Source organism: Ruditapes philippinarum, unplaced genomic scaffold (assembly GCF_026571515.1).
Source record: "Ruditapes philippinarum isolate M1 unplaced genomic scaffold, ASM2657151v2 ctg6046_1_1_1_1, whole genome shotgun sequence".
Classification (NCBI taxonomy): Eukaryota; Metazoa; Mollusca; class Bivalvia; order Venerida; family Veneridae; genus Ruditapes; species Ruditapes philippinarum.
This window is the reverse complement of record NW_026854767.1, coordinates 96779-110166: the sequence shown is the minus strand read 5'-3', so window position 1 is coordinate 110166 and position 13388 is coordinate 96779. Positions and strand designations below refer to the sequence as shown.

At 31.0% G+C, this 13388-nt stretch overlaps 1 protein-coding gene across 2 annotated transcripts; it reads right to left on the bottom strand.

Annotated features, from left to right (window-relative positions):
- Window positions 1–518: 518 nt before the first annotated feature.
- Window positions 519–13188, bottom strand: LOC132740995 (cytochrome P450 3A4-like). Of its 2 annotated transcripts, none has more exons than XM_060729068.1 (14): window positions 12998–13188; window positions 8989–9855; window positions 6994–7090; window positions 6410–6462; window positions 5912–6008; window positions 5304–5426; window positions 4803–4894; window positions 4122–4273; window positions 3659–3774; window positions 2930–3190; window positions 2581–2672; window positions 2033–2170; window positions 1499–1661; window positions 519–977 (listed from the first exon to the last, which is right to left on the bottom strand). In XM_060729068.1, exons 2-14 carry the CDS (start codon window positions 9060–9062, stop codon window positions 900–902), a joined length of 1536 nt encoding a protein of 511 aa, XP_060585051.1. In that variant the 5' UTR covers window positions 9063–9855; window positions 12998–13188; the 3' UTR covers window positions 519–899. The 2 variants fall into 2 exon arrangements, with proteins under 2 accessions (XP_060585051.1, XP_060585050.1); XM_060729067.1 differs by having other exon boundaries at window positions 8989–9090.
- Window positions 13189–13388: the final 200 nt, after the last annotated feature.

Here is a 13388-nt window from a genome sequence, read left to right as displayed (position 1 = left end):
ATTTTGAGTGCATTGTTGTTGAATAATGCACAAATCGATATTACATGCGCTGGGATATAAGCACGAAGGCTGACAGGCCTGAGTGATTAATTTTCAAAAGCAATTAAAATAATCGTGCATGATTATGATATAATGGGAAAAAAATCCTTTTCCATTCTTACATGCTTTTAAAAAGAAAATCGACTTAAAAACCTTTGACGTAGTTTTTGACCGGTTTTATCGCTGTTGTTTTTTTTTTTGTTTTGTTTTGTTTTTGTTGTTTTTTTTTGTTGTTGTTGTTTTGTTTTTTTGTTGGGTTTTTTTGCCCTTCGTGCGTCGCATCCAGTGCCTTCAGCACTTTGATTATTAAATGGATTAATGGCACTCCTGGAACGTGAATATTTAATTATATATGCATGTTTTATGAGGCATCATTGATAATTGTAAAATTGTTGGGTTTGAATTCCAAATTCACTGTTTTATAGGGTATAAAGGAACAGCTACAAATGACTTACATACTATCTTATCTTTAGATTTTATTTTGAATCTAGAATACAACGATAATCACATTTAATTATACATATATATTTGCCATTTGATAAAAACAATATCAGGAATAAATAACTTATTTAAATATCACAGTTTTATACATGTAACAGTTTAGACAAACAAGTGTTTATATCTTTTAATAAAAACATAATACAATGTACGAATCAAACGCCAAATTCAACCAAAAGTGGTATCCGTTACTACTCACTAGTCTTATTTTAACGTCACATGCAATGACGTCACGTCAAAAGTTCGTTGCGTCGAAAACATAACACTTTTCTGTATATCTAATACAATACTTGAAGAAGATTTTCAGCAAAAAAAATCATGGGCATTTCCGCTTACCCTCCAAATGTCGCTGTAAAAGACCTTTATAATCTTTCCGTCATTTGAAGCCATACTGCATTGGCAGGGGTAAGTGATGGCCTCAAAGCTTCCTTTATTGGAATCTGAAACAAACAAGATAAACATTTACATTTGCATAGCGGATTAAAAGATAAAAAATTATCATATGATAGGACTTTATTGCCATTTTTGTCCTGACAGACCCGTGTTCTAATTAAGTTTTTAATATAAAATATGTGATGTTGCTTTTAAGCGTTGTATTGGACAAGTTGACGTAACGCTAAATGCATTATTGACCTCATATCAAATCGCCACACATCGTGTTAATTCAACAATGCTTAATATTTTTTTATTTTTTTATCAACTTTTTAACTTTTATCTTTCATTAGCTTCGGTTTTATTGATAATATCAATGTCGTGTGACCAACCAATCGATATTTACGAAACCGATGAGTGAAAAGTGACTTGAGTTGACAAGGAAGTTGTATTGACTATTCTTTAAGGCTTCTATTTTTACCTTTTTTTTTCTTCACGACAATTACATGTAGTAATAAACAGTGGGTTTTATATGCGTATGCTAAATTGGGATTTTACTGTAGATTTCGTTTAACAGACTATGTTGTACCTCTGTATTTTTGCATGGCGATAGTGTGTACTTTCTCAAAATGTTGATTATTGCTGTTTTGACTTGTATCTTGGCTAAATGTTGACCCGGGCACATTCTTGGACCCTGACCAAAAGGAAGAAAGCTGTATTGATGACTGTCGAGTCGGTTTTCCTTTGAGAATCTGAAATAAGTTTTGAATGAAATAAATATGATGTTTGTAAAAAATGTTTGTCTTAATTAAACGTAGACATTTATTCATTTATAACCGTAAGATCATTGGTACTTGACAATTAAATTCAAATGGATAGATTTTCTTTTAGCCATTGCCGATGTATTTTCAAAATAAAAGCACCCTCTTTGTTTGCTTAGGAGAGCATGCTGCTTTATAAGCTATTATAAGATATCATATCTGTGTTTGGAATACTTCTGGCATTTACCACACCTACTTGAAAATCGATATAACAAAAATTGAGAATACCTTATAATGTATATACTTCACATATTGCATTTTTGATTAACTATTGGAAATGACGCCGTGATTAAAATATATACCTTTCCGGAATGAATTTATCAGGATGTTCAAATAAGTTCTCATCCATGTACATTGGAGACGTCATCACTCGGACTACCATGCCCTCTTTGAATGTCACGCCCCGAATTTTACAACTCTCAGTACAGACACGGGAAATCCTGAAAAACAGAAGAATCATTTACGTTGAATAATGTGTTTGTAAGGTATACATCATTTCTCGAGCTGACATTTATATATCGTAAGAATAACTAAGACATTGAAAATACACGAAGCTACTTGTTTTAAAAGATTTTGTTTGTATATATTTTAATGCTAAAAAGTTTGTATAAGCTTTGTTAGTTAAATTGTATAGAAAGCTGTAAGCCACATTTCGAATCCGTTCCTGGAACCAACCAGTACTGAGCAATGAATGCAAAGCTTTTTGCTCAAGGAATCAACAGTTTGACCCTCACGGGGTTTGAACCCACGCGGCTAGCGATCCTTATTGATGTCAATTTCGACGCATTAACCACTCGGCCATGTTGTAGATGTAAATGGTAAATAAATTTGAAAACATTTCATATCTTACCCTGGGGCAATGGGATGATGTCGGTATGTCTCGTTGAAGAACATGTCAAAGTATTCCATGTCTTGAAATGATGTCAGTGGGATATTTCCATCCTATATTAACATATATAACATTGTAATTATAAACATAATATATAATATTTTCGCTCATTAATGGTATATAAGATAAAATGTTTTTTTTTCTGAATTACAAACAATGTATTAAGAACTCACCTTCATTAAATATGCATTATCAAATCTACATCTTGGTGTTAACACTTGTAACAAATTAAAACTTTAATACTTTTTAGACTATCTTCATGAAAAGTAATTTTTTTGATTTACATATTGTAAGAATTGAAAAATCTTACCTTTCCGCAAAAGCTGCAGATTTCGTCGTAAAGTTTTTCTTGGCAATCCTGATTGCAGGCAAGTTCGTACAGAATAAACTGTATAATCGCCGTCGTCGTGGAGTAAATCTCGCTCAATAGTGACAATATATGAGCAATTGTCTCGTCGGTTGTCAAGCCCCGGCGGCCGAGGCTTCCGTCAATATCCCGAGATAGGACTTTGGAGGAAAGGAGATATGATAGCAAACTTTCGTGGTCATCGTCATTTAATTTATTGTTGTTCTGAAAATAAAGAGTTAAATATTTAATATTTTGTAGATGTATCAATTTTCTTTGTGTATACTTTTTTTAGGATTTCCGTCTATGAACTCCTCGTATCAGTTTTCGAGGATTTCCATATAGACTCAAAGAGCGTTTAATTGACATGATGATGTGTTGATACCAGTCACGTTGAAGGTTGTTTATACATGTACTTTAAATGTGTCACGGAATTCGACGAATCCAACGAACTTTTGATACTTGTATCCAATTACATTTTTTCAAGTCTGATGAAAATTGTAGATAAGATGAACTTTCAGATAAGATTATTATCGTTTTTTTTAGTAATGGAAAGAAAGGTTCCTATCATTTAAGTTCAAAGAAAAAAACTCATTAATACGTTTCTTAAATCTTTGTTTTATTCACATATGTTAAATATGGTAAACTACGTTTTTATGAACACCATGAACGTTCCTTTTAAAAAGTGCTTACCTGACCGTCAACTGTACTTGTTAAGTATTCTCTAAGAATATCTACGACTTTTTCATGGGATACTTTATGTGCTGTATCTGTCAGTTGTAGAAGTGGAGTAAGAGATGGAAATAACCCTGAAAATAATTTTACCATGATAAAGTAAAGTTATAGTACGCTAAGAGTAGAGTTTTAGAGCAACATTTTGGACTATAATAACGTACATTTCTGAAAGTAAGATGGAATATCGAGAAAGGACATTAAGTTACATAAACGGCAAATTTACATTAATGACAAAACAAATTTTAAAGAAACCATTGCTTGTCCTTTAAACTGATCATAATTTTCCAAATTCGTATTTTTAGCATTATTCAAAAAGGTCTTAGTGACGCAATTTTGGGAAATGTTACAGTTTTTTTTTCATTCGAATTTATTATATTTTAATTTATCGTGCGTTCCTATTATATTTATTGAGAAAACGTACTAGCTAGCCCTCCAGCTTCGTTTTCTGCTGATGCCGACCAATTACTGCAGACTTCATAGTTATGAATAGCTTCTTTGTGTTTGGTCATTTGATCGTCGTCCATATCTAACAGAATTCGGATCACGCCTTCACAAACATAGTTGTTTACTAATCTGAAGTAAATAAATAAATAAATAAATAAATAAATAAATAAATAATAAATCATTGAATAGATAAATAAATAAATAAAATAAATAAATGAATAAATAAATTGATTAATAAAAATATTAATATTACTATAATTCATTAATCATCACAATTATTTATTCAAGATGCACAGTACGAATATTTATTTATAAAAGAGCCATGTAAAAACTATTTAAAAAAGTATAAATATTACACAAGTAAGATAAAAAAGAAATTGATATCAGGGAGAGTGCCTATACAATGCCACATTAAAACACGGATTTATATTACAGTAATATAAATCCGTGATTAAAAGTATGCTTTCACTGATAACATGAATTATTATTATAACCAGTATAATGGTATTTGCAATAATTAACTATTAATAAATGAGAGTCGTTCGACACGTCCGCCCTTCTTCTATATTCGTTGACTATCCCAAATAATCAATTTTCAACTGTTGAGTTGTTGTTGAATAAGTCGAATGTTTTTCTTCTAGTAATTAACATAATATACCTGGAAATGTCCACTCCTTCAGTTGGCTCTTTCATTTCCTCGGCGACCGTTTGAAGCATCTTGTCTGATCTTGTTTGCATCTTTTCAGCAACCTGAAGAGACAATGGAATGCTCATTTAAAATTCCAGAGGCGAGAATCTATCAATGTGTATTTTTATAACAAGCTGTTTCAAATTCTCATTAAAGTTTAACACGCATACACGAAAAATTGCATGTCAATGAGCAAATGATAAGAATTGGAGTCAAAATAGAATTATCAAAAACAGGTCGATATATGCAATAGTTTGATTTTAAGGTAAGATTCCGCGACAGTTTTATCATCAAAAGTTCACAGGTGCGAGAAAACAAAGGTTATCAGGTGCAAATAGCAAACTCAAATTGAATGATTTATGAACGATGGCGAGAGGCTACCACGCACCGGTCTAAGATATATGTCTAAGATATATTAAATCTTCAGCAAGTTCTCTTATCTTTCTTTTGTTTTCATCGTTTTATACTTACTCGTTTTAAGGTACCCTTAGAGTTCAGCATTTTGTTTAGAATTGCTCGTTGGTTTTTCCAGTGCTCGCCTTCGATTTCAATAAGTCGTAGGTTGTCAGGGTAATATATGAATGGGCGATAACTCTGAAAATTGTAAAACTATCTATTAAAATGACATTAAGACATGTTGCAGAAAATTTAATAAATCATTTCTCAGTAAAGTAAAAAAAGACAACTGTTATATTAAAAAACATCAATAACAAGAGCACCGTATGCGCTGATAACGCTCGTCAATAATAACAGTAATTTTGACACAAGTTTTAACTTAAAAAGGGACATTACTCCAATAATATGGCTTCCAGAAATATGTCTATTTGTCTTACAACTGTTAGCAAAAAAGTTTCATATTTATAACTTTTAAAATGTTTAAATAATGAATGGTCTAAACGAAAGTTTCTACTCGACAACGACGATACAGCATTCATGAAAGCTTACGAATTAGAATTACAATTGCGTGTGCTTATAGAAATTATATAATTGACACATTTGTATACGTTGTTACTAATTCATCTTAGTAATAAATTTTAATATGAAAAGAATAATTCATGAAATATTTCCCGTAAACTTACAGTGCGGATATGAAATTTTTCAAAATGTCTACTAAGGATATCTCTTGCAAAGTCGGCATCGTTCAGAACTATTCCTGGTCGGAAGCCTTCGTAAAACCTGTGAAAAGATGTTGATGATATATAGGAAAAAATGTAAACATTTGTTTGTATCTGAGTTAAAAAAAATCTTTTGAAAAAAACAACTCAGGACAGACAGACAGACAAAGTCATGGAATTGTAAATAATAATATCATTATTATAATAATATGCGGAAAGATCCGAGTCATAAATAGATGAAGTACTTTTCAAAAAAAAATGTAATGAAACCACGTTTGAAATGAATTACATATGTCTGAATGTGTGATGTTGAAAATTGTATTAAGTTTACAAAAGTGCGCGACCAAACGTCAATGTCACCTTTCTTTTTGACATATTAATATGACATTTTAACCGTCGAAACAAGTGAATAGAGCTGTAGAAAGATCTGACGATAACTTGTGAAAGCGCTTTATTGCTTACCCGTAGACGTTTCCAAACTTCTTTTTCCAGTCGTCAAATACATCTAATACGTTCTGAAATTATTTCAAAGACATCAAAGTAAGTCTTTTATTTGGGCTGGGTTCAGCGACATTCATGATGTGAACATAAGTCCATTGTCATACATGTTTAATTTGTCAGCGTCTTATGACGCTTCGTCGTAATAATGACGTATTTCAGGTTCAAAAGTGATGTAAATATTGTAATATTTTTTACAGATATCATTTTTTCATGTGAAAAAAATGAAAACAACTTAATAACAAGTTTCATAATTTCTGTGAAAAGTTTGTAGATATCATTTTTTCATGTGAAAAAAATGAAAACAACTTAATAACAAGTTTCATAATTTCTGTGAAAAATTTGAATAGCTTTCGAGATTTCTGTGAAAATTTAAGGGCCGCCTTGTATAAATGATATTACATTTTAATCAGCACTCATAAAAAAGGCAAATTCAAAGAGTTCTTTTTAGGGATCAAAGTATTGTCTTTACTGTTCAGAATTTTTTTAAAACATCATTCGTAAGTTATATATGTGAAACCAGGGAAAGGCAGAGTTAACCAACTTACCTTTCCTTTAAACTCCAACACGTTGCCAAACACCCACACCGGTTTCGGACCTGGCACGCCAAGTTTCTCCAATGTCGAATATAACTCTTTCATATATCTGATAAAAAAACGGTCCATTTAAATAGATAGAAATATGTTTTGTTCTCAAGAACTCAAAACGAAATTACATTTAATCACAATAACTTTTTTTTCGTCTAAAAAGAAAGTTTGTGTCTATGTGCAAATTCTCTTTTAGCTTGCGGTTTTATTTTGTGAATTCTCTTATATATATAGCTTTAATATACGCAGTTTCATTTTTCATAAATATTTTCTTATAGCTTGTAAATATGGGGTTTTACCTATATTATTATACTATAGCTTGATAATAAGCGGTTTTGTTTAAATTCTGTCACAGCCTGTAAATATGCGTTTTTATATTGTAAATTCTCTAAGCTTGTAAATATGCGGTTTTCTTTATTGTTTGTTTTATTAATTTTTTTATTTAATTTGTAGTTTTTTTTTTGTTTTTGTTTTTTTTTTTCGTTTTTTTTTTTTTTTTTTTTTTTAGGACATTTAAAAATATGTTGTTGCTGTTTGAAATAGGTCATATACAATCGAAGATATTCAATTATTAAAAACAAAGATTTTTGAAGAAAAAAATAACACATTTTATAATAACTATAGATAATGCTTTACGTTGAATGATAAAGAAAAAAAACAACATGCATTCCTACTCTGTTTATTTATAATTGCGCACATATTAATTATTTCCCTATACCATTAAGTTTATTAATCGAAAAATAGAAAAAAACATAACTATTTGGTTCATCTTATTGTTAAATAAAGATATCCCAACATGCAGCTTGCATTTCGATGAATTACTTTACCCCGCACCTAGCATAGATAATAATAAAAAAAGTTCAAAGAGGAATGACCAACGCCGCTTAAAGTGTAAAGTTGTGGAATGAATAAGATCCATTGGGGATATTAACTGTGCAAGAAATAAGTACAAAATTCACTTGCACTTAAATAAGGAGTATTGAATTTTCAATTCTTCACTTTTCAAGTACAATTTTCTACTCATATATCGGAAAAAGAACGCCAATGAAAGCTATTTCAACCCACGAATTATACATACATTTTTTATTTATTTATTTTATTTTATTTTATTTTTTTAGGGGGGGGGGGGGACTAGTAACAAAATATATCAATAAAGCAAAGCCTTTCAAATAGTATCCTTTACATTAATACATTAATTTTGTCAAAAATCTAGTTTTTTTTATATTACATATTTTGGTATTGGTATATCAAGAATTTGCAAAAATTACATTCATGTATTTTTGAAAAAAAAAATAGAGAAAAACTTTTTATTATCTGCTGCTGATCACAAAGTCAAAAACAGACAAAACAGTTTAAAAAAGTGTTGTCATTATTCGAAATATAAGGGTCGCAAAATACTAAACTTTTGTTATGTCTATCTTAAACACAATTTAAACTTAAAATTCATGTATTTAACTAAGACACAGCATAGCTTTTTCGCTTTTTAGTGAAATATTTAAATATCATTGTTTAAGGTAACAAGCTTTATATCTACTTTCTGCAGTTTAAAAAATTTGTATTATTTTTTTGCAAAAAAAAAATTCCACAAGACCTGAATGAAGAAAATAAGTTAGAATTTTCCCATGTACGAATTCAATGCTAAACAGTCAAATCATTGCCTTTGTTAGGAACATTTTATAATGTTGATTGCAATTTTCATGTATGTTTATTATAAAAAACTTTCATTGGTACAACTCTTTCGAGAAGCTTCAAAAAAGATTTACGGAAACAACAATTTTTCCGCATAAATTTTTTTTAAAAAATCATAAGTTAAACCCCTAAAAAACGAAAATTAAAATATAACTAATATAAATAATACTTTTGCTATTATTTTGTTGACAAATCAAAGATGCTGCTCGTGTTTACGACAAACTAATATATTTTTTTTATTTAAACCAAATAATTTGAAATACATACCTGTATAAAAATACAAGGCACATCCCGAGGAACGCAAGTACAAGAAACGGATTAATTTCCAAATTGAAAGCCATGGCTTCTGAATAAGCGTCTTTCTCTAGACTGAAATTAAATGACGATTATTAAGGATTGACAGTAAGCGGTATGCCCGTATATTTACCAATATACAACTTTCTGGCTTCACTCACGACAGTCTGTCGTAGGTCTCTGTGGAAATAATAGTTCTATCAATAAGTCGCTCGCCATTTATAATAGTTCTCTCGAACAAGAACGGTTCCTATTGGCCTTTGGATCAATGACGTCATTATCGCATCCATTCACACAGAATATCTACTGCTGTGAAATATGAGAATATGTTTTTCGTTGTTCAGCTTGGTTATTAGACAATGTGAATGAAATTCCTGTGGACACCATAACAACAATTACCGTGCATTTATAAAATACTTAATAAGTCCAGTGAAAGTACATTTGTGCTTTTGTGTGACTTTGTTGCATAAGCGCAATAAAGGTAACAGTACATGCTGTTTAGTTATAAATTAGTACATTTGTACTTTTACATAATAATGCACTGGTATATTTAGCAACATAAATGACATTAAAGTCACGAATTGAATGTCAACTTATGCTGATGCTAGGGTGCATGCGAAATATTACACTATGTCATAATTTCTGCAATTTTCAAAAGTTACTTCTATTGCAACCAATATTCCTTTTTTCATAAGTCCAGATTTTATCCTCACGCCGCTTTAGTCAATAAAAAATAATAACAGGCCCTGTGTTGTTTTCGGGTTGCTTTCGTTTTGCTGTAATTTGTTTATGAATGGATTCATTTTGCCGTTATGAATGAAGTTGTAAATTCTTCCGCTACTATAAGAAAAAAATGCGACATGAAAACATTAGTTTTCCGAAACATAACATCTTATATGCAAGAAAACGAATCAAACACCGGTTGTCGTCACAGACGGGAATTTCTTGCTCACAGGAAACAGTTTATGCGGAAACAGCAGGGCTTCGTTACCACCATGAATAGTTACCCTGCGAGTTAGATATTCCGGCCTATACCGGTAGTCTTAATATATCTAAATAATTATGCACTCTGGTTTGAAAGGTGTACAATAATTGACGAATTTTGAAAACTTAAACTGAGAAATTAGAAACGTATCGTATGAGCGTAAACCTCCGTGTCTGTTTGATTGAAACGATCATGAATGTCATTTCCTTAAGGATAATTTACAGAGAGGGTACGCCAAAAGTATCAGAAAATCAACAACAACAAAAAATGATTTAATCAATAAAGAGAAAATGGTGAACAGTCAATCAAATATTTTTTAAAAAATCATTGTATCCTTCACAATTAAACTTAAAAATGTTACAAGCGATTAAATCTAAACGTGTTCTAAAACTCGCTTCCCGCTCGAACGAATTACTTTAGATAATTATACAAAAGAGTATAAATCAAAAGTACATACTGAAAACAGCTTTTATTATGATTACAGAATATTGATATGCGCACTTCAAATACAAAGTCGGCGGCTGCACTTTAGAAATTGATAACGAGCCGTTCCTTTAACTCTCAGGTTTCAATCATTTATATAACATGTACTGGTCATGGAACATGTTATTGATACTGCAATGTCATTAAATTTAAACCTTAACAGATGCAACAATATCTCCGTGTACTTTAAAAACATAGATAGTGATATGAATTGTGACAACATATCAAATAATCTTCAGTACGAGTATTTTGAACTTACAAAATTCATCGTAATAGTGTTTTTTATCTAGATCAATAACAAAGAAAAAACTAAATTTTTTATTCTTTATTTATTTATCTTTTTTTAGTAGAGAATTTAGTTAATATTTCTTCGCTCTAATGTGATATCCACCGTAATGTCTCCTTTTTTACTAGTGTGTTAAGTAAACATTCTTGCTAGGTCTCATTTGAATATTTAGTGCGGCTGAGTGATCTCCCTCATTCATTTCAATTTTAGCGTCACAGAGTGATCTCCCTTGCTAGGATTCATTTTTAATTTTGGTTGGTTAAAACAATATTTAATTTCAATAAATTGTTTACATAATATATCATACAAAGTACACATGAATGATTACAGAGCGAGTTAACATTAAGGCTAAACTAAAATGTATACAGAAATTATTAAGTGCACGAGAAAGCTAAAAGCGTATGCTAAGCCTCGCTTCTGACTATCGTGCTAAGCTGCCATAATGATGTAATAATCAATATGAAATAATATTTTTGAGAAAACTACAGAGAAAAAAGATGTATAAATAAAAAATGAATTGTGAGTTGGTAGAGTGTAATTGAAACGTAAAAGTGTCAGGGGAGTATACAGTTCAGAAATTAATATTAAGGAAGAAAGAAAGAAAGAATAAAGAAAAGTTTATGAAAGGGTCAAGGGTCAAGTCCATGCCTAAGTGGGGTTTGTATCATTTGAAACGACCTGCGTGACAAATGTAATTTTGTTCCTGTGTCAAAATAAATGAGTTGGTGCCATTGTCCAAGGATTCATTGCCAAAAAGAAAGATATCCAAATTAACTGAGTAGATTGGTGAAATATTACTGAGAAGATCCGCTCTTTGGTTTGTGTAAATCGGACAGTGTAAGAGAAAATGATCTGTATCCTCAACTCCGCCACAAGCACACACTGCTGAGTATATAATGTTTTTTGGGTAAAGATGTTCCTTAAGTGAGCTACAATGCATGCGAGGGCGTGTGCGTTGAATAGCTAACTCCCTATTTTTTAAATTTTCCCTTGTAAGGTTTAAGTTGATTTTTGACAGGTTTCAGGCGCTCACTATAGACTCAGTAGTTCGACTAAACAACGAGCAAACTTACAGTGCTAATACTTAAATGACGTCACGATTTTACTATATATATGCGCGGTCTCTGAAAAAACAAAAATTTGGAGATCGTGCGTAGTGCATCAACTACAGCCAAACAATTGTTGTCGCTTGAACCCTGCCAAAAATCGTCTGAACTCGCTTGATATTAGTGCTCTTAAACCTTTTGTCTGCATATTGATTATCGTGCAATCTTGATATGTATTATCTAAGATAAAATTCTGTCATTTAAAAAAAAACTTGTTGTATTTGCACAACGATTTATCCTATATATTGATTTATATATACTAGTACTTTATTATAAATCCAACTGATACGAGAAATACCTAGTTATGCTACACAGAATATAGCTGTTGTATTTGTGAATGAACGATTTTTATACTCTATAAAAGGTAAAGTTCGGATATCGGTCAAAGTGACGTCATGCCTATATATCAAACTGGGAATATTTATTTATGCTGCATAAATCATATGTTTAATCAAAGGTCACAATCCATTGCTTTTATGTTTACCTCTCGGCATATGTAAACGGCAAAGGACAGTTTAATACAAAAATAATATATATAACCGTATAGTACTGAATCCGTGTAAACGTGGTCCCAAACACTATTTATGTCGGCACGCAAATGTATACCCAAATATAAAAGCATGAACAAAGTCCTTTTTGGGGGTTTTTCATAATTTTGTGATTTGTTTAAATTAATATATTAAAGGCACAATATACTCAAAAATGTTTTTTACTTTTTTTTTCTTTTTTCTTTTTCCTTTTTCGCATAAACGTTTTATTTTTGGTGTCGTGTAATATTTTATAATAAGATACCCATGGCCAATTACGTGAGCCATCATTTGCTTCTGTTGTTTTCTGGCATTTAGTACAAATATAGCGATTTCGTAATTTGCATAGAATTCAAAATATCTCTTTCTATACATTTTGCGACTATTATTTAAAAATAATGTCACTTCCAGTACTACTTTCTTCAAGTAATAAGCATTTTACTTATTTAATATGTTTGATATTTTTTTCTAAAGGAGAACAAATGTATTCATTTCTAAGGCAGGCATAATGTGCCTTTAAAGTAATCATGATTTCTTTGAAGATTTGTGCCAAAATATATAACAGTGTCTGTAATATAAGGATTATCCAACTTACAGAAATAAACAGATAAGCCATCGAAGAAATCAAACGTAATCCGGTTAAAGAAATATGGTCGTCGATCATTAATTAAACATCCATCCCGTCAAGGAATATCGTCGGCGTAAAATAAATTCCTAATACGGAATATCATCGGTAAATAATAAAATTATCCCGAATTGGGACTTCGTTTTGATCTGTAGGTATAAACTTATTTACAGTCGAAAATATTGCTTGTTTATCAGTGATATAAACCACTGGGGCTTGTGGTTTAAAGCGGTATAAACTAAAGTGCATTTATGTTGGTCAGTTACAGAAGGCAGTGCCCCCCCCCCCCCTCCCCCATACAGCCAAATTAAGATGCTAATTCACCTGGCCCAAAACAGGCATATTTTCTCCAGGAATACCC